Source organism: Dendrobates tinctorius, unplaced genomic scaffold (genome assembly GCF_039654945.1).
Source record: "Dendrobates tinctorius isolate UK_male_01 unplaced genomic scaffold, ASM3965494v1 ptg000147l, whole genome shotgun sequence".
Classification (NCBI taxonomy): Eukaryota; Metazoa; Chordata; class Amphibia; order Anura; family Dendrobatidae; genus Dendrobates; species Dendrobates tinctorius.
This window is the reverse complement of record NW_027361814.1, coordinates 9,106,122-9,132,760: the sequence shown is the minus strand read 5'-3', so window position 1 is coordinate 9,132,760 and position 26,639 is coordinate 9,106,122. Positions and strand designations below refer to the sequence as shown.

Sequence of the window (26,639 nt, the reverse complement as noted above, 5' to 3'; positions counted from 1 at the left end):
TATGGTCTACATACAGTGGGTACGGAAAATATTGAGACCCCTTTACATTTTTCACTCTTTGTTTCATTGCAGCCATTTGGTAAATTCAAAAAAGTTCTTTTTTTGCTCATTAATGTACACTCTGCACCCCATCTTGACTGAAAAAAACAAACGTAGAAATTTTTGCAATTTTATTAACCCCTTCACCCCCAAGGGTGGTTTGCACGTTCATGACCGGGACAATTTTTACAATTCTGACCACTGTACCTTTATGAGGTCATAACTCTGGAACGCTTCCATGGATCACGGTGATTCTGACATTGTTTTCTCGTGACATATTGTACTTCATGTTAGTGGTAAAATTTCATTCAAACAACTTGCGTTTATTTGTGAGAAAAACGGAAATCTCACATGGTCATAAGTATTCAGACCCTTTGCTCAGTATGGAGTAGAAGCACCTTTTCAGCTAGTACAGCCATGAGTCTTCTTGGGAATGATGCAACAAGTTTTTCACACCTGGATTTGGGGATCCTCTGCCATTCTTCCTTGCAGATCCTCTCTAGTTCCGTCAGGTTGGATGGTGAACGTTGGTGGACAGCCACTTTCAGGTCTCTCCAGAGATGCTCAATTGGGTTTAGGTCAGGGCTCTGGCTGGGCAAGTCAAGAATGGTCACAGAGTTGTTCTGAAGCCACTCCTTTGTTATTTAAGCTGTGTGCTTTGGGTCATTGTCTTGTTGGCAGGTGAACCTTCGGCCAAGTCTGAGGGCCAGAGCACTCTGGAAGAGGTTTTCATCCAAGATATCTCTGTAGTTGGCCACATTCATGTTTCCTTTAATTGCAACCAGTCGTCCTGTCCATGCAGCTGAAAAACACCCCCATAGCATGATGCTGCCACCACCATGTTTCACTGTTGGGATTGTATTGGGCAGGTGATGAGCAGTGCCTGGTTTTCTCCACACATACCGCTTAGATTTATCACCAAAAAGTTCTATCTTCATCTCATCAGACCAGAGAATCTTATTTCTCATAGTCTGTGAGTCCTTCATGTGTTTTTTAGCAACCTCTCTGCGGGCTTTCATATGTCTTGCACTGAGGCTTCCGTCGGGCCACTCTGCTATAAAGGCCCAACTGATGGAGGGTTGCCGTGATAGTTGACTTTGTGCAACTTTCTCCCATTTCCCTACTGCATCTGTGGAGCTCAGCCACAGTGATCTTGGGTTTCTTCTTTACCTCTCTCACCAAGGCTCTTCTCCCACGATTGCTCACTTTGGCTGGACGGCCAGGACTAGGAAGACTTCTGGTGGTCTCAAACTTCTTCCATTTAAGGATTATGGAGGCCACTGTGCTTTTAGGAACCTTGAGTACTGCAGAAATTCTTTTGTAACCTTGACCAGATCTGTGCCTTGCCACAATTCTGTCTCTGAGCTCTTTGGCCAGTTCCTTTGACCTCATGATTCTCATTTGGCCTGCCATGCACTGTGAGCTGTGAGGTCTTATATAGACAGGTATGTGCCTTTACAAATCAAGTTCTATCAGTGTAATTACACACAGCTGGACTCCAATGAATGAGTAGAACCATCTCAAGGAGGATGACAAGGAAATGGACAGCATGTGACTTAAATATGAGTGTCTGAGCAAAGGGTCTGAATACTTATGACCATGTGACATTTCAGTTTTTCTTTTTTAATAAATTTGCAAAAAATGTCTACATTTCTGTTTTTTTCCGTTAAGATGGGGTGCAGAGTGTACATTAATGAGAAAAAAAGAAACTTTTTTGCATTTACCAAATGGCTGTAATGAAACAAAGAGTGAAAAATTTTAAAGTGGTCTGAATACTTTCTGAACCCACTGTACATACATAAATCCTTCTATAACAGTCATCCCTACAGCCCAAAACCCTACAAGTATTCTTTGACTGTCAGATCATAACAATGTGTTGCTTAAGTATCATGTATAATCCAAGTCCTTTCGTTTTGCAAGGTTTTTTTATTAGCATTCTCTTCTCTACAGAAAGGCCGCTTACATTGTGATCCTACATTTGAACTTGAAGAAATGATCTTAGAATCAAGACCTCTCCATAAAAAGAAGAAGCGGCTGGCCAAGAACAAGTCCAGGGACAACAGCAAGGACAGCTCCCAGTCAGTAAGTGCTGCTCAAAATCGACAGTCTGTGCATGTCCTTCGGGCGGGATTCACACGGAGCATCTTCAGAATTTTTTAAAATCAAACCCTCGGCCGGATGTTACTCTGTTGCCAAATGGAAATATTTTGGTCTCGACTCACCAAGTTTGATCAATATTTGTAATCCAAAACCAGGAGTAGATCCAAAACACAGAAGTTTCACCTTTCCCCTCCTTACACTTTTTCTCCGTCCACTTCCACAGGTTTTTTCTTACAAATACTGATGCAAAATATTGAATGAAATATTGTTGTGTCGTTGGAGCAAAGTCTATAGTAAAATACTGAAGGGCCTACATACCAAGTGTTTTGGTTTTTTTGTGGCATATTTGGAGTCAATAATGTCCTGAATCAGTAGATTGCACTGTTATGTCATTTTCTGCATAGTCTTGCACATTGTTTAAAACATTTTTTAAAGTGTCACCAAAAAAATTGTGTAAAATACATCTAAAAAAATAGTAAAAAAGTTACTAATCTAACTTGTTTTTTTAATTGTAGGGTAAATAGTCAAGCTGTAGAGATGTAATAAGGCTATTGTAGTATGGTGGCCTTTTAGCAGTTTTGTCCTTAAAGGGGTTGTTCTGCCTTTCAGTACAAGTCTGCAGTCACTCTATGTGCACAATGCACACTGTGAGGTTTCTCCAGTGCCGCTGCCAGGAGCGGGCGGTCATGTGACAGCAAGTGTGTGATTTGTATACTTCCGGCCACATTCCGACTAGACTGTACCCGACCTTGCACAATACACTTGCATTGGCCGAGGTCGTGCACATCTAGTTGGCATGTGATCACATGTATGCAAATCACATACTTGGCGATTCTCACAGCTCTCCGTACATATGATGACTGCAGACTTGTACCCTAAAGCTGGAAAACCACTTTAACTCAACCTAGTTTACCATGGGGGAAGGGGAGGAATGATGACTTTTTTTTATAGCCGAAATACAGATAAACATATAAAATATTTTCCAGTTCTCATAATATATTTTTGTCTATGATTACCTATAATAAACATATCCGATTGCTGTAGCCACTCCTTATTTATCAATAGATGGGTAACTTAAAGGGTAGGTGATAATTTACCAATTGCTGGGGGTCTGGCTGCCGGGATAGACACCTAAAAATCCTGAGAAAGTGGTGGCTGTGCCATATTGAGTTGATGTCACGAAACAATCACTGACCTCAGGGAGACCAGTCAAAGAAAACACTGCGGCAGCCGGCAAAGGCGCTCAATCAGTGCAATGCTCCCTGGGAAATACGAATATGCAAATAAGGTCCGTGGAGCCTCATTTAAGAGTCTCAAACACGGGACTAGCCAGATCTTCCTCCGGGGAAGGACCCAGCCAAGGAGTGGCGCCTTTCGGAAACCACCATTACCACCATATTAAGTGGCCCTTTAAGTCAATATCCAGCTCTTTACGAGTTTACAGATATGATAAGGGAAATACCAAGGTCAGATATCATCCACAGACAGCTGTTTCGGGGTGTTGTCCCTCATCAGTGTGGAGTAGGATTCTGGCTAGGTGGGAGCAATGCCTAGTAGACCAACATCACGAAGCAATCACTGACCTCAGGGAGACCAGTCAAAGAAAACACTGCGGCAGTTGATGAGCACTCTCTTTGGTCATTACCAGCAGTGCTAGGACCGCCCAGGAGGAACACCCCATAAGCCATCAGATTTGGGCAGGGTTAGTATAAGCACAGCCCCATTTTGCAGTTCAGCCTGCCCCAGCGAAATCATTAATGGTGGCGGGTATGCTTCTTCTAAAAATATTCTCTTTTAACAGGATGACTACCTGCAGGAGTGCCTGGATGCCCTTCAACAAGAATTTGTCATCTTTAACCGTGAAAAGTAAGAAAGACAGCGGACATTTTGTAAGACTGGATTGATGGGCTTCCAGAGCTGACATAGGGTGACCGGATGTAGCGTTCATGTAATGTAATGAGTATAGGGACGCCATTGTATTGGATTCCCTGCAATAGTCACATGAGCGATCGCTAAATGCATTGGCGGCCACACACATCAACCACTTGACCATATGAAGATCTTTGCGCTGTGCAGTGTGCAGCCCCTCTGTACCACAAGGATGTGTCATTAAGGAGCATGAAACTAAAAAATCATGTAGCTTCTGTGTCCAGCTTCTGTTTCCCCATACTGCATACACATAACAGCCAAATTACCATCCCTGGGTGATCAAGACATGGTCACAAAACATTAGGTTTTTGCTACATAATGAGCATAATGTAGGGGCAGAGACCCTGATTCCAGCAATGTGTCACTTGCTGGGCTGTTTGGCATAGTTTTGATACAATCCCTGATTTCTCTGATGTAGCTGTAGCAGTGAATAATCCCACCCATACCCCTGATTGTCAATGTCCTGTCTACACTTTGCATTGCTGGCAATCAGTTTTGGGGGGGTGGGGGTTACACAAATTAGCTGGACTGCCCGGCACTAGACACCTAGTCTTGTAGTGATGATCTCCTGCTGATAAAACACTGATTGTATTAGTACTTCAGCAAGATGCTGAACAAGTGCCCACATGCCTGGAATCAGGCACTCTGCCCCTACCTTATGCTGCTCTCAGATTACATAGCAAAAACCTACTGACAGATTCCCTTTAATAAGAATATTATAGCTGCAGACAACCAATAATTTGTGTTATTTGTAGGATGTTCTTTTTGGTTCTTGTTTTCCAGCAGTAAGATAATAAGAGTTCTGCAGGCGATGAGCATCCGGCGCTGCCTGCTACTTTCTTTTTTTTATAATGGTTTGGTAATAGAATTATGTGTCCTGGTAATAAAATAATGTTTCATGGTAATTGAATTATCATTTCTGGCACTGGCAAGCATGACATGTTAATAATATTATCAGTATAGTGGAGACTCGATGCAGTAATTAGGTTGCTACAATGTAAACCTGCTCACGTGCAGCAATGGCATCAGCCAAACGATATCATGTGTTACATTAATTACAGACACAATACAGAATTCTGGCATAAAAGCTTTGAAAAGTTGCAAAATTTAGGTGTAACTCTGAGTTTGCAACTTTTGGCATTTTTAAAGCCAGTTTTCCCAGCTTCAAGAGAAATGAGATTTTTAGATAAATTGGTTATATACAGAGAACTAATACAGTGGGGAAAGAACGTATTTGGTCAGCTACCAATTGTGCAAGTTCTCCCACTTAAAAAGATGAGAGAGGCCTGTAATTTACATCATAGGTAGACCACAACTATGAGAGTCAAAATGAGCAAACAAATCCAGAAAATCACCTTGTCTGATTTGGAAAGATTTATTTTGCAAATTATGGTGGAAAATAAGTTTTTGGTCCTTAACAAAAGTTCATCTCAATATTTTATTATATATCCTTTGTTGGCAATGACAGAGGTCAAACGTTTTCTTAAGTCTCCACAAGGTTGGCACACACTGTTGGTGGTATGTTGGTGCAGTCCTCCATGCAGATCTCCTCTAGAGCAGTGATGTTTTGGGCCTGTCGCTGGGCAACACGGACTTTCAAATCCCTCCAAAGATTTTCTATGGGGTTGAGATCTGGAGTCTGACTAGGCCACTCCAGGACTTTCATATGCTTTTTATGAAGCCACTCCTTCGTTGCCCTGGCGGTGTGCATGGGATCAATATCATGCTGAAAGACCCATCCACGTTTCATCTTCAATGCCCTTGCTGATGGAAGGTTTGCACTCAAAATCTCATGATACAAGGCCCCATTCATTCTTTCATGTACACGGATCAGTCATCCTGGTCCCTTTACAGAGAAACAGCCCCAAAGCATGATGTTGCCACCCCTATGCTTCACAGTAGGTATGGTGTTCTTTGGATGCAACTCAGCAGTCTGTCTCCTCCAAACACGACAAGTTTTGTTTGTACCAAACAATTCTACTTTGGTTTCATCAGACCATATGACATTCTCCCAGTACTCTTCTGGATAATCCAGATGCTCTCTAGCAAACTTCAGATGGGCCCGGACATGTACTGGCTTAACCCCTTACCTACAAAGGACGTAATATTCCGTCCATGTGACCCTGGACCTAACTACCATGGATGGAATATTACGTCCCAGCGATCAGCGGCGCCCACGTGGTGAGCGCCGCTGATCGCGGCCGGGTGTCAGCTAATTATCATAGCTGACACCCGGCACAATGTGTCAGGGGCGGTCACGGACCGCCCCCGACACGTTAACCCCTTGCACACCACGATCAAACGCGATCGCGGTGTACCGGGGGTTAAAGGGAAGCATCAGCAGGGAGGGGGCTCCCTCCGTGCTTCCCTGAGCCCCCCACGGCAGCGCAATGTGCAGCACTGCTGCGGGGGGGCTCCTTTCCTCCAGGCCCCCGAATCCAAGATGGCGACGGGGGCCTTCGGGGGCCTGAGGAAGCTGGCTTCCTCAGTGCCTGCAAAGCGCAGGCATGAGGAAGTCTGCAGCAGTGCCTGTGACAGATCGCTGATCTGTCACAGTGATCTGTGATGTGACAGATCAGCGATCTGTCACAGGACAGTGATGTCCCACCTGGGACAAGGTAATAAAGTAAAAAAAAAAAAAAAAAAAAAAAAGTGTTAAAAATAATTTTAAAAAAATCGCTAAATAAATTAGTAAAAAAAAAAAAAAAATTCCCCAATAAATCCATTTTTTCAAAGTAAAAAAAACAAAAACAATAAAAGTACACATATTTGGTATCGTCGCATCCGTAATGACCTGCCCTATAAAACTGTCCCATTAGTTAACCCCTTTAGCAAACCCCTTAAAAAATAAAAATAAAGAACAAAGCAAAAAATAATGATTTATTATCATACCACCGAACAAAAAGTGCAATAACGCGCGATCAAAAAGATGCATATAAATATCCATGGTACCGCTGAAAACGTCATCTTGTCCTGCAAAAAACGAGCCGCCATACAGCATCATCCGCAAAAAAATAAAAAAGTTATAGCTTGCAGAATAAAGCGATACAAAAATAATTATTTTTTATATAAAATGGTTTTCATTGCAAAAAACCGACAAAACATAAAAAAATGACCTAAATGAGGTATCGCTGTAACCGTACTGACCCGAAGAATAAAACCGCTTTATCAATTTTACCGCACGCGGAACTGTGTAAACGCACCCCCCCCAAAAGAAATTCATGAAACGCTGGTTTTTGTTCATTCTGCGTCCCAAAAATCGAAATAAAAAGCAATCAAAAAATGTCACGTGCCCGAAAATGGTACCAATAAAAACGTCAACTCGTCCCGCAAAAAATAAGACCTCACATGACTTGGTGGGTCAAAATACGGAAAAATTATAGCTCTCAATATGTGGTGATGCAAAAACTATTTTTACAATAAAAAGCGTCTTTTAGCGTGCGACAGCCACCAAACATAAAAACCGCCATAAATCGTAAATCAAACCCCCCGTTATCACCCCCTTAGTTAGGGAAAAATAATAAAACTAAAAGAAAATGTATTTATTTACATTTTCCCGCTAGGGTTAGGGTTAGGGCTAGGGTTAGGGCTAGGGTTAAGGCTAGGGTTAGGGTTAGGGCTAGGGTTAGGGCTAGGGCTGAGATTAGGGTTAGGGGTGTGCTGGGGTTCGGGTTGGAGTTAGAATTGGGGCTTTCCACTGTTTGGGCACATCAGGTGCTCTCCAAAGGCAACATGGCGTCTGATCTCAATTCCAGCCAATTCTGCGTTGAAAAAGTCAAATGGTGCTCCTTCCCTTCCAAGCTCTGCCATGCGCCCAAACAGTGTTTTACCCCCACATGTAGGGTATCAGCCTACTCAGGACAAATTACAAAACAACTTTTGGGGTCCAATTTCTCCTGTTACCCTTAGGAAAATAAAAAATTGGGGGCAAAAATATAATTTTGCGGAAAAAAATGTTTTTTTTATTTTCACGCCCGGTCGTTATAAACTTCTGTGAAGCACTGGGGGGTTCAAAGTGCTCACCACACATCTAGATAAGTTCCTCAGGGGGTCTAGTTTCCAAAATGGGATCATTTGTGGGGGGTTTCCACTGTTTAGGTACATTAGGGGCTCTCCAAAGGCAACATGACACCCACAGACCATTCCATCAAAGTCTGCATTCCAAAACGTCACTACTTCCCTTCCGAGCCCCGACGTGTCCCCATACAGTAGTTTTCTCCCACATATGGGGTGTCAGCGTACTCAGGACAAATTGAACAACAACTTTTGGGGTCCAATTTCTCCTGTTACCCTTGGGAAAATAAAAAAATGGGGACTAAAAGATGATGTTTGTGGAAAAAATACGATTTTTTTATTTTCACGCCCGGACGTTATAAACTTCAGTGAAGCACTGGGGAGTTCAAAGTGCTCACCACACATCTAGATAAGTTCCTTGGGGGGTCTAGTTTCCAAAATGGTGTCATTTGTGGGGGGTTTCTACTGTTTTGGTACATCAGGGGCTTTCCTAACGCGACATGGTGTCCGATCTCAATTCCAGCCAAAAACGTCAAATGGCGCTGCTTCCCTTCCGAGCTCTGCCATGCGCCCAAATAGAGGTTTACACCCACATGTGGGGTATCAGCGTACTCAGGACAAATTGCACAATATCTTTTAGTGTCCTGTTACTTTTGAAAAAATAAGAATTGAGGGTGAAAAGCTCATTTTTGTGGAAAAAATATGATTTTTTAATTGTACTGCTGTACGTTATAAACTTCTGTGAAGCCCTTGGGGGTTCAAAGTTCTCACCACACATCTAGATAAGTTCCTTGGGGGGTCTAGATTCCAAAATGGGGTCACTTGTAGGGGGTTTCCACTGTTTTGGTACATCAGGGGTTTTCCAATCGCGACATGGTGTCCGATCTCAAATCTAGCCAAAAACGTCAAATGGCGCTGCTTCCCTTCCGAGCTCTGCTATGCGCCCAAATAGTCATTTACACCCACATATGGGGTATCAGCGTACTCAGGACAAATTGCACAATAACTTTTAGGGTCCTGTTACCCTTGGAAAAATAAAAATTGGGGGTGAAAAGATCATTTTTGTGGAAAAAATATGATTTTTTAATTGTACCGCTGTACGTTATAAACTTCTGTGAAGCCCTTGTGGGTTCAAAGTTCTCACCACATATCTAGATAAGTTCCTTGGGGGGTCTAGTTTCCAAAATGGGGTCACTTGGGGGGTTTCCACTGTTTAGGTACATCAGGGGCTCTCCAAACGCGACATGGCGTCCGATCTGAATTCCAGCCAATTTTGCATTGAAAAAGTCAAACGGCGCTCCTTCCCTACTGAGGTCTGCCATGCGCCGAAACAGTGGTTCCCCCCCACATATCAGGTATCAGCGTACTCAGGACAAATTGCACAATAACTTTTGCAGTCCAATTTCTCCTGTTACCCTTGGTAAAATAAAGAAAATTGAACCTGAAGTATTTTTTTTGTGAAAAAAAGTTAAATGTTCATTTTTTTTTTAATATTCAAAAAATTCCTGTGACGCACCTAAAGGGTTAATAAACTTCTTGAATGTGGTTTTAAGCATCTTAAGGGGTGCAGTTTTTAGAATGGTGTCACTTTTGGGTATTTTCTATCATATAGACCCCTCAAAGTGGCTTCAAATGTGAAGTGGTCCCTAAAAATAAAATGGTGTTGCAAAAATGAGAAATCGCTGGTCAATTTTTAACCCTTATAACTTCCTAACAAAAAAAAATTTTATTTCCAAAATTGTGCTGATGTAAAGTAAGCATGTGGGAAATGTTATGTATTAAGTTTTTTGTGTGCCGTATCCCTGTGATTTAAGGGCATAAGAATTAAAAGTTGGAAAATTGCGAAATTTTCAAAATTTTCGCCAAATTTCCATTTTTTTCACAAATAAACGCAAGTTATTTGAATGCAATTTTACCACTAACATGAAGTACAATATGTCACAAGAAAACAATGTCAGAATCACCAGGATCCATGGAAGCGTTCCAGAGTTATGACCTCATAAAGGTACAGTGGTCAGAATTGTAAAAATTGGCCCGGGAGTTAACGTGCAAACCACCCTTGGTAGTGAAGGGGTTAAGCAGGGGAATACAACTGGCACTGCAGGATCTGAGTCCCTGGCGGTGTAGTGTATTACCGATGGTAGCCTTGATACTGTGGTCCCAGCTCTGTGCAGGTCATTCACTAGGTCCCCTGTGTGGTTCTGGGATTTTTGCTCACCGTTCTTGTGATCATTTTAACCCCATGGGGTGAGATCTTGCGTGGAGCTCCAGATCGAGGGAGATTATCAGTGGTCTTGTATGTCTTCCATTTTCTTATTATTGCTCCCACAGTTGATTTCATCACACCAAGCTGCTTGCCTATTGCAGATTCAGTCTTCACAGCCTGGTGCAGGGCTACAATTTTGTTTCTGGTGTCCTTCTACAGCTCTTTGGTCTTCACCATAGTGGAGTTTGGAGTGTGACTGTTTGAGGTTGTGGACAGGTGTCTTTTATACTGATAACAAGTTCAAACAGGTGCCATTACTACAGGTAATGAATGGAGGACAGCGGAGCCTCTTAAAGAAGTTACATGTCATGATCTCAGTGCGGGTTTGACTCGCACATGTGGGGTTAATGTATGGAACCAGTGCTGATGACTGGCATTTCTGGGGTTAAAGGTTGTGATTCCAATGCAGGCTTACCTGCACACCTGGGGCTATGATTGTGGCCTCTCCCTGGTTCTGGGGAGGCTTCTTATAGCCTCAGGACGCTCCCATCCCTGTCAGTTATACTCTTGCCCTTGGCATTGTGTGGTGACCCCTGAGTGTGTTAGTGCTGTGTTCTGGTTGCTTGATTCTCTGTGTATGACTCGGTCTGTTTCCTGGATATCGCTTTGGATTCTGCCTGGTACCTTCTATGTCTGTTTGGTTTTGATCTCTGCTTGGCCCTGATTATCCGCTCTGTCTCCTCCCTGGTACTGTACTGTGATCCTGTGTATGACCTTTGGCTTTGTCTGACCTCCCGTCAGTTTATCCCTCCTGTACCTCGTTTGACTGTACTGTACATGACTTCTGTTTTAAAAACAAAACCAGTGTGCATAAAAATGCACAGGATGACATCACCACCTGGTGAGCCTCCCAGCAAACAAATACACCAACTCCAATAGATTATGCCATAACAAGAGAAACTGGAGTACGCGGTGACAGCAAGAAAAATACTTTTTTATATATAAATATAAATGTTTATTATGCATACAAAATATATAAATAATCATACATGGTAAGATAGTGCACCAAGGAGCATACAAGCAAAACACAAGGGCCGCCCCTCTGGCAAAGCAATCCTGTTGTAAGCAAATACTCAGGTCAAGTGACCGAAAGAGGAAATGTATAAAAGGCTGGTCAGGGAGTTCCCATCGCGGATCGCAATAGTACCGTGATATATCCTGAACAGCCAAGTTTAACAGATGAACAATGCAGCTTACCGGGATCTGAGAAGCCAGAGAGGGAGCCCCAGGGCCAGATGTCCACCCCCGACGCGCGTTTCGAGGGCTCTGAAGCCTGCTTTCTCAAGGGGATAGTGAGTGGTGAGGAATAGGACCTTAAAATAGCTCATGTAATGGGTCACGTGATGCAGAAGAGCCAATGGCAGTGGTTTGTAACGGCGCATGCGCGGTGTGCGCGCCAGGTCCTCCACACAGCCCGGGCGTCATGCCATCTCATGCACAGACGGGACAGAAAATATCCCGGTGTGCATGGAGACATAGAGACGCCCTGCAGCCAGAGAACACAGGCGCCCACCACCGCGGACGCGTACAGCCACCTTGGCTCAGCAAAATCTGCCACCATAGAATATAATAATAAATATGGGTGAACCCAAAGGTACATAATACGTATAAGGGCAGATAATCCGCCCCAATAATAATATAACAAAATAAACACCCAAAAAATAAGAAAAAGCTACAAAAAAGACAAGGCAGAATAGACAATAAAGACAAAGACAAATGCGAATAAATGCACCAATCATGACAACAATACAATATAGACAATAGACAAATAATACAAAGTGATATAAAGCTCGATACAAAAATATGTAAAAAAATAAAGCAAGCTGCAGAGGAGATAAGGAAGAAATCATCACAGTATATCCATCTGTTTTTGTATTTTTCAAAATTTCTGCAGCCGTTTGAGAGTTCTAAATATGGCAGTGATAGAACCAGCAGATGACAAACATAAGCCATTTTTACAGAAACTAGAACTCATAGGAAAGGTGCAAAACCCCCATCTGGGGATTAGAGGGGGTAATTATAAAAAGATTTTGGCCCAGATGGAGACTTGTTGGATTGTTTTGTTCGACACTATGGCCCCTAAGGGCCTAAATGAACATCTCAGTTTTGCACCTTTCCTATGAGTTCTAGTTTCTGTAAAAATGGCTTATGTTTGTCATCTGCTGGTTCTATCACTGCCATATGTCCCTGTTTTTATTTTATTTTGTTTTTATTATTATTGTTTTTAAACTTTTTGAATTTTTTGTGTGATTATAGGATTCCTTCCTTCCCTTCCTGTGATATATTTAGAACTCTCAAACCTGAAACGGCTGCAGAAATTTTGAAAAATACAAAAACAGATGGATATACTGTGATGATTTCTTCCTTATCTCCTCTGCAGCTTGCTTTATTTTTTTACATATTTTTGTATCGAGCTTTATATCACTTTGTATTATTTGTCTATTGTCTATATTGTATTGTTGTCATGATTGGTGCATTTATTCGCATTTGTCTTTGTCTTTATTGTCTATTCTGCCTTGTCTTTTTTGTAGCTTTTTCTTATTTTTTGGGTGTTTATTTTGTTATATTATTATTGGGGTGGATTATCTGCCCTTATACGTATTATGTACCTTTGGGTTCACCCATATTTATTATTATATTCTATGGTGGCAGATTTTGCTGAGCCAAGGTGGCTGTGCGCGTCCGCGGTGGTGGGCGCCTGTGTTCTCTGGCTGCAGGGCGTCTCTATGCCTCCATGCACACCGGGATATTTTCTGTCCCATCTGTGCATGAGATGGCATGACGCCCGGGCTGTGTGGAGGACCTGGCGCGCACACCGCGCATGCGCCGTTACAAACCACTGCCATTGGCTCTTCTGCATCACGTGACCCATTACATGAGCTATTTTAAGGTCCTATTCCTCACCACTCACTATCCCCTTGAGAAAGCAGGCTTCAGAGCCCGCGAAACGCGCGTCGGGGGTGGACATCTGGCCCTGGGGCTCCCTCTCTGGCTTCTCAGATCCCGGTAAGCTGCATTGTTCATCTGTTAAACTTGGCTGTTCAGGATATATCACGGTACTATTGCGATCCGTGATGGGAACTCCCTGACCAGCCTTTTATACATTTCCTCTTTCGGTCACTTGACCTGAGTATTTGCTTACAACAGGATTGCTTTGCCAGAGGGGCGGCCCTTGTGTTTTGCTTGTATGCTCCTTGGTGCACTATCTTACCATGTATGATTATTTATATATTTTGTATGCATAATAAACATTTATATTTATATATAAAAAAGTATTTTTCTTGCTGTCACCGCGTACTCCAGTTTCTCTTGTTATGGCATGACTTCTGTTTTGCCTGAATCTGAGTTCTCTGGCTTCTCTGACGCTAAGCCCCGCCCCCTTGCAGCCACATGACCGTTCACATGACCATAGGTCCTGTGCAAGCTTGCTCATTTTCAGTGTCCGCAGGTCCTGTGCCTCTTTACTTTCCAGCGCTGACTGGTCCCTGACTCTATTCGCTTGAAGCACGCATTGTCACCTCTGCTGCCACTCCACAGGTAACTCTTAGCACTGCTTCTGTACTCAGGACACGCGCACTGGCTCTATGAGCAAGTGTAGTGCGGTGTCTCTGACATTACAGGTCTGTGAGAGCCAGAAATCTTCCATGTTTTTAGGTGACCAAATACTTATTTTCCTCCATAATTTGAAAAATAAATCTTGCCAAATCAGACACGGTGATTTTCTGGATTTGTTTTCTCATTGTGACTCTCATAGTTGTGGTCTACCTATGATGTCCATTACAGGCCTCTCTCATCTTTTTAAGTGGGAGAACTTGCACAATTGGTGGCTGACTAAATACTTTTTTTCCCCACTGTAGATATAAAGCAGAGATGTTATCAAAACTGCAGCAAGAAGCCCAGTAAGTGATACATCGGTGGAATCAGGGTCTCTGCATCTACATCATGCTGCTCTCAGATGGCACAAATGTGGTGACACATTCCCTTTAAATGGTTAGGGTTAAGCCTGGGATGATGACTTCTAGGTAGGGTGGGCTACGTGCTGTTTCAATAAATCCCAGAGCAATAAATGGGAGTTACAGAAGCAAGCTATATTTTTCGACCCCATCTCTGGTGCTCGGGAACTGAGCCATGAAAGGCAGAGATAGAATAACAAAGGGAAAGAGTTGTAAAACCAGAGTAGAAATCAGCAGTAACAGAAGATACCACATGAGACATTGAGGGTTTTCTGCAGTCGTGAATCTTCCGCTCTCCTCTAATGTTCTTCTGGCATAATTTTACGTTTTATTCTCTTTCCAGGCTAAAGAAGCCTCCAGACATGGCCGCTCGGATGGGCCAGTTGTCGACAGATGAAGCAGAGGCGCCACTAGACGCGGATGCAGAAAACGAAGCAGAAAATTCCACCCTCAGCATGTGCGTCTCTGTTTGTTCTTCTACCGGCAGCATTAACTAAGTTTATCCAGCTCCTGGGAACGTGATCCTGACGCTTCGCCGGTCATGGATGGAATTCTTAGGTTGCATAAATGAAGGCTTAATGAAACGGAAATCCACAGAGCGGTGAAATACTGCTGCGAAATCTGTCAAAACACAAGAAGCACTTAGCTCTGCGAATCCGACTCCTCGGTGACTCTCTTTGTGCGCATCCTTGGCGATCTTTACAGGGATGGCGCGATCACGGGAGAGGATCTGAACACGACCTGGCTACATGATATCTGAAGATGCCTTTTTACTACGTCGAGGCGTTAATACGAGACATTCGTGCTTTTTGTAATCTTATAGGAAGGTGCAACCAAGAAATGGGACTGGTTCTGATGACGGCTCAACCATTGAGGAAGGACTCTTTGTGGCCTGGGAAACATGGCTGCACCCATTCTGAGGTTTGTAAGTGCAAGCAGGTTATGCATCCTCCATCCAAATCTAGGAGCCTCCTGATCCCCCTTGGAAGCAATGTACAGACAGTGGGAGTTTCATACATTTTCTTTAAATCATCTCTAATGCCATTTTTTTTCTCTCGGCTTGTTTTATTCTGGGAAGACGTTATTGAACTAAATGACATTTTTAATTAAAATACTGAATAAAGTAACAGAAATTGTAGTTCTGTCTCGCGCTGTTTATATTCATTCGCAGCCATTTTATTTCCTGAGTTCTACGAGTCGCCATCAGCTCTATATACTGCAGAGAAGTGAGCGCCATATACAGTCATTATCTGTGGGAGTCTCTTTGGAAATACTTGGTAACACGCTGCCATCTAGTGGTAAAAAAAAAGGAATCGCAACAGCAGTGTAGTTCCTAAATGTGTTTGGGCCCGGGAACCTCAAACCAGCTAAGTTGGAATAAAGTTAAATAAAGTTTTATTTTCATTGCGGAGGCTCGTTTTACAGTACAGTTTGTATTGACCGCCTTAAAGGGGTTGTTCCCTTTCAGATAATGTCCACAGCTCCCGGTATCTGGCATTGGCCGTGGCACCGACGTCACGTCCTTTCAGAGCCGCTGAGCTCACTGTTTCTTCCTACATATCTTTAAGGGAATCTGTCCATAAGATCAGCCCTCCCCCACCTCCAAACTGCAGATAGGGTTACGCAAACCTTTAAAATATTAATCTATCAACACCTTTATATCTATAGATCAATGGTGGTCTGGGGTGATTAAGGGGCTAATAGTCCCATCCCTAGTGGTCCAGGGTGTTGGAGAGGTGACAGGTTATTTCCAGTGGGTCAGTCCAAGAAATCCTCCAGCAACAACTTTTTTTTAGGATATGTCTTCATATCAAAAACTGGACCTGATCAAGGTCAGGGGACTGAAGTCAAGAAACCCTGATGTGGGGTCACACTTTATATCTTTTCTATAATAAATAATCTTTATTTTTATATAGCTCTAACATATTCAGCAGCGCTTTACAGTTTGCACACCTTATCATCACTGTCCCCGATGGGGCTCACAACCTACAGTTCCTATCAGTATGCTTTTGGAATGTGGGAGGAAACCAGAGACCCCAGAGGAAACCCACGCAAACACAGGGAGGACATACAAACTCCTTGCAGATGTTGTCCTTGGTGGGATTTGAACCCAGGACAACATCTGGGCTAACCACTGAGCTACTGTGCCGTGACTGAGCAGGTTTTATTAGCTGATTAGGTGGCTGCGGCCAAAGCATTTATAACTCCCTCATTGCAAGCGGGCCTAACAGCCATTGCACAACAAGCGGCCCTCCGGCGACTAATTATGCCAGGTGTAGTTCCCTGACTGACCTGACGATAAGGGGGGCGCCGGAGAGCTGCACGTTCCAAAGTGGAACTGGAAAGTGGGATATCCATAAATCCCGACAGGTTGTGACATATTGTGGCAGTGGTGGGAAAACTAAAATAAACCCCCCTGCGGTAAATTGTTAGGGCAAGACTAGCTTGCTGTTTTTATCACATGGTGCCAGCGGTGGGATAGCTAAGATAAGCCCTCCTGTGCGGCCAAAGGTCACTTACCCCCGCACCTCAGTGGGATTTGAACCCAGGACCCCAGCGCTGTAAGGCTGCAGTGCTATCCACTGAGCCATCTATGTCCAATATAGGGTTTAATGCTTTAATGTTGGGAGGAAAACGTTGCGGAATGTTAATAAAAAGACATAAAAAGTGAATGTTTAACAAACTTTATTCTTAACAAATAATGTAACAAAAAGTTATACTAACATGCATCGCGTAACGACATAACAAACGATATAAAATACTATGATGGTGGCAGATATCCAGGAGTCCGGTGCGCTGTAGAAAATCGATCAGTAGGAAGGAAATAATAGTGAAAGGGTCGTCATAACTAAATCCATGTTAGTCCAGACTAGCAAAATAATCCAAAACATTGTCCCGAGGTATATTACAAATGTATGGCCGGGGGGCAAAATCTAGAGACCAACCTTTTCTACATGATGATATGGTCATATACAGTGAATAGAATGATGTGTGTTCTCCTCTGTTCACACCGGATGCATCAATGTATCATTTCTTATTTTACTTTTTTTTTTTTAATGGTGATGATTCTGAAACTTTTTTTTTTATTTATTTTTAATTTTAGCACTTTTGCTGTTTAATGAAATTTATATCTGTCCTTTTGTTAAATGTATAGAAAAAATAGACCGCTGAGGATTCTTCTTATAATAATAGTCCTACTAAAAAAGATATGGATATTTCACTAAGATTTAATATTCATTTTCTTACAAAAATTGACAAATATGCAGTTTTCACAGATGTTTATTCCTGACCCAACTCCTACTCCAGGCCCAATAGGTAACTGAAAATGTGTCGCTTCTCGATGAAAGACTTTTATGACTTTTTGATTAACATAAAGTGATTGGGGATTAACCATTGTGCTGTTCCTTTTGGAAATATATGAATACATAGATAACTGGGTGTAATTTATTGCAGCGTCCGTGCGTCTCTTCACACTCCAATACTTGGAGCTCTGGCTGCGTAATCCCACACTTTGTAACAACTCACCCTATAGAGGATGGAAATGATAATACTCAGTTGTCATTAGTGTCTATTCATTACACTTTCAGGAGGAAATAACAGAGGAACAGCACAATGCAGAACTGATATTACATGGGTCGCCTTTAAAGGGAACCTGTCACCAGCTTTGACCAATATGAGATATGGCCACCACCTTTCAGGGCTGGTATACGGCATTCCATAATGCTGTATATCAGAACCTCCAAGAAGAAAAAGAGCTTTTATTATACTAACCTATGAGGCAGTCCAGTCAGTGGGGTGTCGCTCTTCTTTGTCCGCCACCTCCCTTCTTCTTGAGATGCCGCCCTCCTTGCTTCATGTGGATGACGCGTTTCTACGTCATCCACACTTTCTTACCGGCATCCCGCTCCTGCGCAGGCGTATTTCTCTTACCTGTTGATGACAGAGCAAAGTACTATAGTGCACATGCGCCAAGAAAGGTAAAAGAGGCCCCGACGCGCGTGCACTGCAGTACTTTACTCTGCCCTAGTCAGGGCGCAGAAGTATACCTGCGCAGGAGCGTGATGCCGTGTAACACTGTGTGGATGATGTAGAGACGAGTCATCCACACGAAGCAAGAAGGAAGGATGGCATCGCAAGAAGAAGAGAAGCGCAGGACCAAGAAGAGCGACACCCCTCATACCGGACCATCCCACAGGTGAGTACAGCATGATAAAAGCTATTTTTCTTGTCTTTCAGGTCGGGATGGGGGCAGATATACATCATTATAGAATACCATATACCAGGCCTGAAAGGTGGCGGCTGTATCTCATATCGGCCAAACCTGGTGACAGGTTCCCTTTAAATCTAATGTCTTATCAATATCATTATATCACACCAGTAGCAATAACAATACAATGTGTAGAGCCTGTTACAGCTTTAAATTTCGGTACTCCCCAGGTAAACTTTTTTTTTAAATTATTTTTACAGACTCATCATGCACTATCTTGTTTCAGGATTTCTTGCAAACCTGGGCAAAAAACAAAACTATGTAGCACTTACAAGAAGAAAAAACACAGGCATAAAAAGCCCAGACACCAGAATATATGGTGCCCATAAAAAGCATTTTATTAAATATAAAAGCACTAAATTCATAATTAAGTACAAGAATAAACGGATAAAAGCATGGTGCTACAAATATACAGAGTGGAAAAACGTAGCACTAATACACCAGTCCAAATACATGTGCCGCATACTAGTCAGTGTTAGATTACTGGAAAACAATATCATAATTGCTCAACTGGAATAAACATCAGATTGCATGCTCCTGTTGTTCCAATGCACGTTTCGTCCTTTCTTCATCAGGGGATATGGGCACAATATAGTCTGGTGTTTGGGCTGCTTTTTATGCCCCATTTTTTTCTTCTTGTAGTGCTACACTTCTGATACATGCCCAGTTGACATATTATATGCTTTTTTTAAAGGTTATTCCAAACTTGGCAAGTTATCACTTATTCACAATCTGGGTGATGGGTGACCGCAAGGGGTCCAGTGACCGGGGCCGCAATTCATCCAGACTTGTTGACTTTCCCCATGGAGAAGTATGGGAGTCTTCACTCCATTTATTCTGCTGCTAGGCTATCTCCAGCAGTTCCATATATATTGGCCATTCCAATGGGGCATTTCAGAGCTCTGTTTTCCAGATAAGTGGGTGTCCCAGCATTTGAACCACCAGTTATCAGCAAGTTGTCACCGATCCTGTGCATAATTAATAAGTTTCCACTTTGGGAATAACCCTTTAGTTAATATATATCATCAATCCAAGATTCATCAGAGTTTTAGGTTATACTTCAACAATCCACATTGATGGATATCGCCAAGGGTTGTCACAAAACAAAAGAAATAGCTTATCTGTATATGCATTTTTGAGTAATTTAGGATGGCATATTGGGTTAGATACATGCAAGAAAAGTATAGAGCTGAAGACATGTTTTATAGCAGAGTTACATGTGAAGGAACATCATTTACTTTCTGGAACTGACCCTTGGTTGCAGTTCACAAGCTAATGACTAAGTCACTAGTCTGATTCCTGGAATGTAGCAAACCTGAATTTCTTTTTACCTCTCTATTACCCATTTATGTTCCAGGAATTACGATACGGTACTTTACTTGTTGGCAATAGTTGTTCTTAAAATGACATTAGTCAGTGCAATTACTTTTAAGTAAACCTGTGGCAGCCACTATGTGAGCTAAGGGAGAACCATACATTTAAGTATTCACTCTGAGCTTCGGGAAAATTTGGGGATGTGGGCGGGGGAGATACTTTAGTAGAGGATCCCCATCTAGAGCCAGAATATAGAGCTTCTTCTTCTGGTGGATCTGAGACTTCGCTTTAAAGAACAGTCATCATTAACTAATATCAGGTCCACGACTGGGAACATTTTTTTAACTTAAATTCATGTATTTGGGGCTAAAAGTTTTTTTTTTTAAATTGGGTCTCATTAGAATTTTTGCACCATTTGGCTTTTACAGGCTTTTAATTTTCTTCCATGTTCAACTTGCTGCCTGTGACCGGCGGTGACGTCATTACCGCTGATCACAGGCAGCGGTTCTCACGCTCAGCTCAGACTGTCTCGGCTGGCATGGTGAGAGGTCGCATCACTGATGTCACCTCTCACCACTCCATCTGGAGTTGGGGATCGTCGTGGGTCATGAGCATTATGGATTATCGGCGGAAAGGTGAGGATAAGTTTGATTTTTTTATTTTTGGTTAATAAATGGGTTAAAGAGTGTTGTGGAGTATTTATTTCAAATAAAGGACTTTACTCTGTGTTTGTCTTTATTACATTTGACTATGGGGATAGTAATGGGGGTGTCTTATAGATGCCTCTCCATTACTAAACCCTGGGCTTGATGTCAGTGGCCATAAAACAGATGACATCAACCCCACAACTATTACCTCATTTAACACCGCAACAGAGCAAGTGGGAAGAGCGGAGCCTAAGCGCCAGAATTGGCGCATTCATTGGATGCGCCATTTCTGGGGCGCTGAGAGCTGATGCTAGTAGTCTGGGAGGGGGCCAAGATCCATGACCCTGTCCCAACCTATTAATATCAGCCCGCAGCTGTCTGTTTAGTCTTTGCTGGTTAGTAAAGATACAGGGGATTCCACATAATTTTTTGGGGGGTGTCCCCTCTATAATACCCAGTAAAAGCTAAGCAAACAGTTGTGAACTGCTATTAATATGTTGGGAACCTTTATGACTATTGAACCCTTTCCATAATATTAATAATAATAGTCTGTAAAGCGCTGTGGAATTAATGGCGCAATGTATATGAGTAAAATAAATAAATAAAAACATCAGCCCCAGCTATCGGCTTTCCCTCAGCTGGTTAGGAAAATGAAGGGGGAACCCACATTGTTTTTTATGTATTTATTTAATACACAATATACACACACAGTGGCTGCTGACTCCAACTCCCATTAGTATCGCCTGGTCTCGCTGATCGCAGGAAGACCAAGTGACAATGATGAGTTCAATTCAGCAACCAGCTCCTGGGAATATGTCACACATGATGTCATCCATGTGTCATCAGTGTGCACATGTGAGGCATGCATTTCGTCTGTGGTGCATGAAAAAAAGGACGTGCGCACCATCACTGAACACAATGGGTGTGCGTATGTCCGTTTTCGCAGCCCACGTGCAGACATAAAAATCAAATGTGCGAAGAGCTACAAACTCCTTGACAGACCGTCGGAATGAGCTCACTGACAGATTCTCAGTTAAGTCATTCTGCAGCCAGTAATAGATAGTAAAAGTAAAAACAGATGCTGATGGCAGCTGATAAAAGAAATGGGACCCCCATTTAACAGATAGGTGACACATCCATCACTGGGACCTTCACCTATTAGACTTTTCTAAAATGCATTTTTAAAATAAGAATATTACCTCTATATTGCCTTTTTACTTACTTTTTAACGCTATGTCATCCAGTTTACTGACTTCGCATACCTTACATTATCATTTCCTGCTTTTCTACGTTTTGATCCTACATCAGAGTGATTTCATTGACTCTTTCACCTGAGAATGAAGGATCCAAAACAAGTACAGTATGTGTTTCACAGAGAACCAGTGTCTTACATAACGGAGATTTTCCTTTGACACCTGTACGAGTCAGTCTCTGTTTTTTTTTTTTATACCTAGAACCTGATCATTTTTAAACATGGACCTAACTGTACTTAAAGGGAACACGAGTGTTTTTTTGTAAATATCTGATGTGCCAGGTAATGGGAAAGCTAGAGAAAAAGCCATGTACAAATCAGGCTTTAAGTGCACCGGGGGCGTGCCCAATGCACTTGCACAAAGCGGTCCAGACACACCCCCAGTGAACTTCCTGAAAATATATGTAGATTCTGCAACATGAGGTCATGTAAATGTTAATTTGCTGCAGTGAAGTCAGATTTTAAGGATATGCCATAAGCAATGTTACAGATAGGCTACATTCTCCCAAATTCTGTCTCAGCTCACAAAGTGACTGCCTTTATTCTTAGCAGGTGACCAGTGGACTTTAATGAGGATCCGTCCGCTCTTGTGCCATTTCTGTTTTAGTAAATACTCTTATTTCCCATGAAATGATTATTTTGGAACATTTTTTCTTAGAGCTCTGCATTGTGTTGTCCCTCCATTGCTCCTCTTGGAAATATATGAATAAGTCAATAATTGGGTGTCATTAACCCCCAGTGCATCTCTTCACAGTTGACACTGGCGGCACTGATTGTATAATCTCAGACTTTGTAACAACTCACCCTATTGAGGATGGGAATGATAATAGTGATAATATCCAGTTGTCATTGTTTTCTATTTATACCCTTTCAGGAGGAATAACAGAGGAACAGCACAATGCAGAAGTGTTATTACAAGGGAAATAAAAGTGTTTTGCAAGGCAGACAATTCAGGGGAGCAGACAGGTCGCCTTTACATGTAATTTCTCATCAATATCACTATATCATACCTAGTATCAATAATAATTCCCAGTGTAGCGCCTTCTATAGCTTTAAAATTACTCTCCAGGTAAACTTTTTTTTTTCCATTTTCACAAAAAATCATCTTGCTGAATCTTCTGATTTCTTCTCTGCAGTTTCGCAACTCTGAAAACTAAACGTACGTTGGCGCAGTACTATGAAAGCGAAGTAATATTAGAACGGCCACCAGGGGGTGCTACGATTTTTTGTGTTGTGCGTCTTGGTATGTGATCGTCTGTTTGAGATCCTGCAAGGAAAATGTTCAAAGGGTTAATTTGTCAGACGGCCCATTCGTCATTAACGATTCACGATTTACTTTTCATTCTGCCGCCAAGAATAGATGGACAGAGGCTAGAGAAGGCAAACAGAGCAACATTTAATTGTAATTTTTAGACAAAAGGGAAAGCAAGCAGAGCAGGTGCTAATAGGACAAGCAATGCAGATGGAGTATTTCCAGCCTCGTTTTACAGCCAACACACAGTTCCTCTCCACCTATGGCACATGTCTTTTCCTAGCCATTATGTATTGTACTGAAGACAATGCTTACAATGGAAAATGGATTTAAAGGGGTTTTCCATTACAAGGATATAGATGACCCCTGCTCAGGATAGGTCATCAATATCAGATTATTGTGGGTCAATACCCAGCACCCCCAAACATTAGCTGATATCTACTCTGATAGCGACCTGATGTAAACAGTGCATGTAGCTCAAACACTACAGCGCCACATATTGTTTGGTGCCCAATTCTGGTTACTGCAGATTAGCATCTGTGCATTACTTTCTATAGTTGCCACCCACTTATGAGCTGTCATATAGTCATGGCCAAAAGTGTTGGCACCCTTGAAGTTACAGAAAATGTTTTGGTTATGTTGCGCACTGTGAACAAAGGAACATCAAGATCTCTGGAGATGAACTTGTAACCTTGAGATTGTTGATATTGTTCAACAATATTGGTTCTCAAGTCCTCAAACGGTTCTCTTCTCCTCTTTTTGTGTTCTCCATGCTGTGTGGCACACACAGACACACAATGCAAAGATTGAGTCAACTTCTCCCCTTTTTTATCTGGATTCAGGTGCAATTTTCATATTCCCCTGCACCTGTTACTTGTCACAGGTGAGTTTGAACGAGCATCACATGCTTGAAACTAAGTTGTTTACCCATAATTTTGGAAAGGTGTCAACAATTTTGTCCTTCCCATTTTCGGGGTTTTGTGTGAAATGATGTCCAATTTGCCATTTTTTCTATGTTCTTTTTTCGTGTTTATTCCAATATATACAAAGGAAATAACATGTGTATTACAAATCATCTGTAATTGCGATAATTTTCTACATTTTCTGGAACAATTTCAAGGGTGCCAATACTTTTGGCCATGACTGATTCTAAAAATGCATCCTGGCTGCAATATTATAGGTTGAGGGGGGCACTACTAGCCTGGATACCACAGGTAGTCTAACCCCGCCCCCACCACTGATTGGTAACTTTCTGCCTATGCACAGTGTACATCTGACAATCAGCGGTGTGGGTGGGTTTATACATAGCTCAGCATTCAGAGCACTGCTAGATCTACCGGAATTTTATCAAAACTGCGGCAAGCGGTCCAGTAAGTGACACGTCGCTGGAATCGGGGCTTCTGCCTCTATATCAGATGGGGCCCCTTTAAGTTACGGCACTTTAACTTAATGTCATTTCATCTAAAATCAATTTACCTGACAAACTGAATCCGGACTGATGCAGGTTTCGGACAGGCGCTATCTGGACTTTTCCGGGACAGGATGCTGTTCTTGAGGTTGGCGTGGGTGCTGCTGTTTTTGCCGGTATTATGACATCATGAACGGGACCATCATACAACCCCCTGGGAACACCCCGCACCTCCGCCATCTGAAGGAAACACGAGACACAAAAGGAAAATTCTTATGCTGAATCTTGGGGTAATGAAGATGGAAATAATTTCATGCCGTTAGTAATTGGAGCAGGCGGCAGCTCTAACCTCCAGGATACTAGCGTCCTAATCCTCCAGACTATAGAATAATTACCGCCTACATGAGCTGACCTAATTCTCGTCTGCTTTAGCGCCCAAAATAAATGCATAATACTGGATATACTCCTCCCGACATGCTCCTATCCAACCCCCTAGGGGCTAGTCTCAAGAGGAAGCGGATGCTTTATGTAGGGAGGGGTCTTCTCGCACTGAGCTCAACCAGTTTTCTTCAAATGATCTTCACATGTTTTATAGATATATGAATGGGTGCAGTGAAGACGTCTGCCCGTGATTTCCCCTTCCCCAGTTATTGATAATGTACGTCTGACCATGGTGGACATATATATGTACAACCTGTGGAGCGATAGAAGAGCTTTGTAGGTAAGGGGCCCTCCTGCCTGGAGGGACCTAGGCTGGTGAATTTCATGGTAATTATTGGTGGACGTTGTATATTGGGATCATATACTGTTCATGGTCCTATATACAGTATAAAGAATATGTCCTAAACGCAACACATTCCATATCTGAGACTTTAACAAAACAACATCACATTCTGTGACATCATGTCCTGCTCTACTGCTATTTGCTGAAGCTGCACCTCATAAACTTTCTGCTCTGCTGCTATTGGCTAAAGCTGCACCTCACAGACTTCCTGATCTGCTGCTATTGGCTGAAGCTGCACCTCACAGACTTCCTGACCTTCTGCTACTGGCTGAAGCTGCACCTCACAGACTTCCTGATCTGCTGCTATTGGCTGAAGCTGCACTTCTAAAACTTCCGAAGAGGCATTTATAAAATGGGGCCTTACAATGCTCCTACAGTGCCTGTGCATACGTGAAGGTATATTCATGGGACTTATGACGCCTTATAAATGCCTCTTTGGCTTATATTAGTGGTGGTTAAGTGTCTGCACGCTACTTGCGCAATTGTTAATACCTGCGCTTTAGAAACTGCCCCCTCTATCTCTATTTTAGTGGTGCTTAGAAGTCTCTATAGCGCCTGTGTATAAACGCCTTCATAGCGCTTACGTACAAGTACTGGTATTCATTATTGGATCGCTCAATGCAAATTGTGCCGCGCATGCGCAGTATGATCTATTATGGGATTTTACAACGCCCCAACAGCGCCTGCGCACAGGGAAGACGATGCCTGTGTAAAAACGCCTTTAGAGCGCTTACGTACGAGCATCGGTATTCATTATTGGATTGCTCAACGTAAATTGAGCAGCACATGCGCAGTATGGTCTATTATGGGGTTTATATTGCCCCTATAGCGCCTGCGTACTGTGAAAGGTATCGTCCTCCAGACATCTCATAGAAACTTTATAGCACATGCACAGTGGGTTCCAGCATGGGACTGAGCGCCATGTTCCTGACGTAATGTGTAGTCACAAAACTTTATTGGCATTAAGGAAACATGCAATTTAACAAGATGTCTGCCACCACGTTTATCACCATGTGTCCTGCCTCTTACTCTGCTTTTACAGGGGAAACCTCTTTAACAATTGGATTGTATGTATTTACTGTATATGTGTGGGGTTGGGGACTAAGCACATTATCTTTCCCTGAGGAAGCCACCTGTGCGTGGCGATACGCGTGGGACTCTATCCCACACCTTGTTCCTTGTAACTACCAACTTGCACTGCAGCCCAGGCTTACTCATGCTTTGGGGCACATGTGCTCTTTTGCTCTAAAGCGCTTTCCTCTTTATTTGCCCATGCATCCCATGTGCTTCTTTGGTGCTCTGAACAGCAAAATTGATTGAATTTTGCTGATTTATCACTCTTCTCTCTCTGGGGCCCATATAGTACTGTGAGTATTTTTTTCATTTTTTGCACTTATTTTCTCTTTTGCATATT

At 42.5% G+C, this 26,639-nt stretch overlaps 2 protein-coding genes across 6 annotated transcripts in view; one reads left to right on the top strand and one right to left on the bottom strand.

The window, feature by feature from the left end:
* Positions 1–15,439, top strand: part of STK32C (serine/threonine kinase 32C) — a 407,303-nt gene extending 391,864 nt beyond the window's left edge. For all 4 annotated transcript variants that reach the window (XM_073546389.1, XM_073546387.1, XM_073546390.1 and 1 more), the window contains 3 exons: positions 1,990–2,121; positions 3,941–4,005; positions 14,645–15,439. In XM_073546389.1, the coding sequence (XP_073402490.1) occupies positions 1,990–2,121; positions 3,941–4,005; positions 14,645–14,798 (351 nt within the window). In that variant the 3' untranslated portion in view covers positions 14,799–15,439. The remainder of the gene's footprint in view (positions 1–1,989; positions 2,122–3,940; positions 4,006–14,644) is intronic.
* Positions 15,440–16,969: 1,530 nt separating this feature from the next.
* The window catches only part of DPYSL4 (dihydropyrimidinase like 4), a 59,450-nt gene continuing 49,780 nt past the window's right edge, over positions 16,970–26,639 (bottom strand). For both annotated transcript variants that reach the window (XM_073546386.1, XM_073546385.1), the window contains exons 13-14: positions 24,510–24,681; positions 16,970–23,048 (exon numbers count right to left, since the gene is read on the bottom strand). In XM_073546386.1, the coding sequence (XP_073402487.1) occupies positions 22,957–23,048; positions 24,510–24,681 (264 nt within the window). In that variant the 3' untranslated portion in view covers positions 16,970–22,956. The remainder of the gene's footprint in view (positions 23,049–24,509; positions 24,682–26,639) is intronic.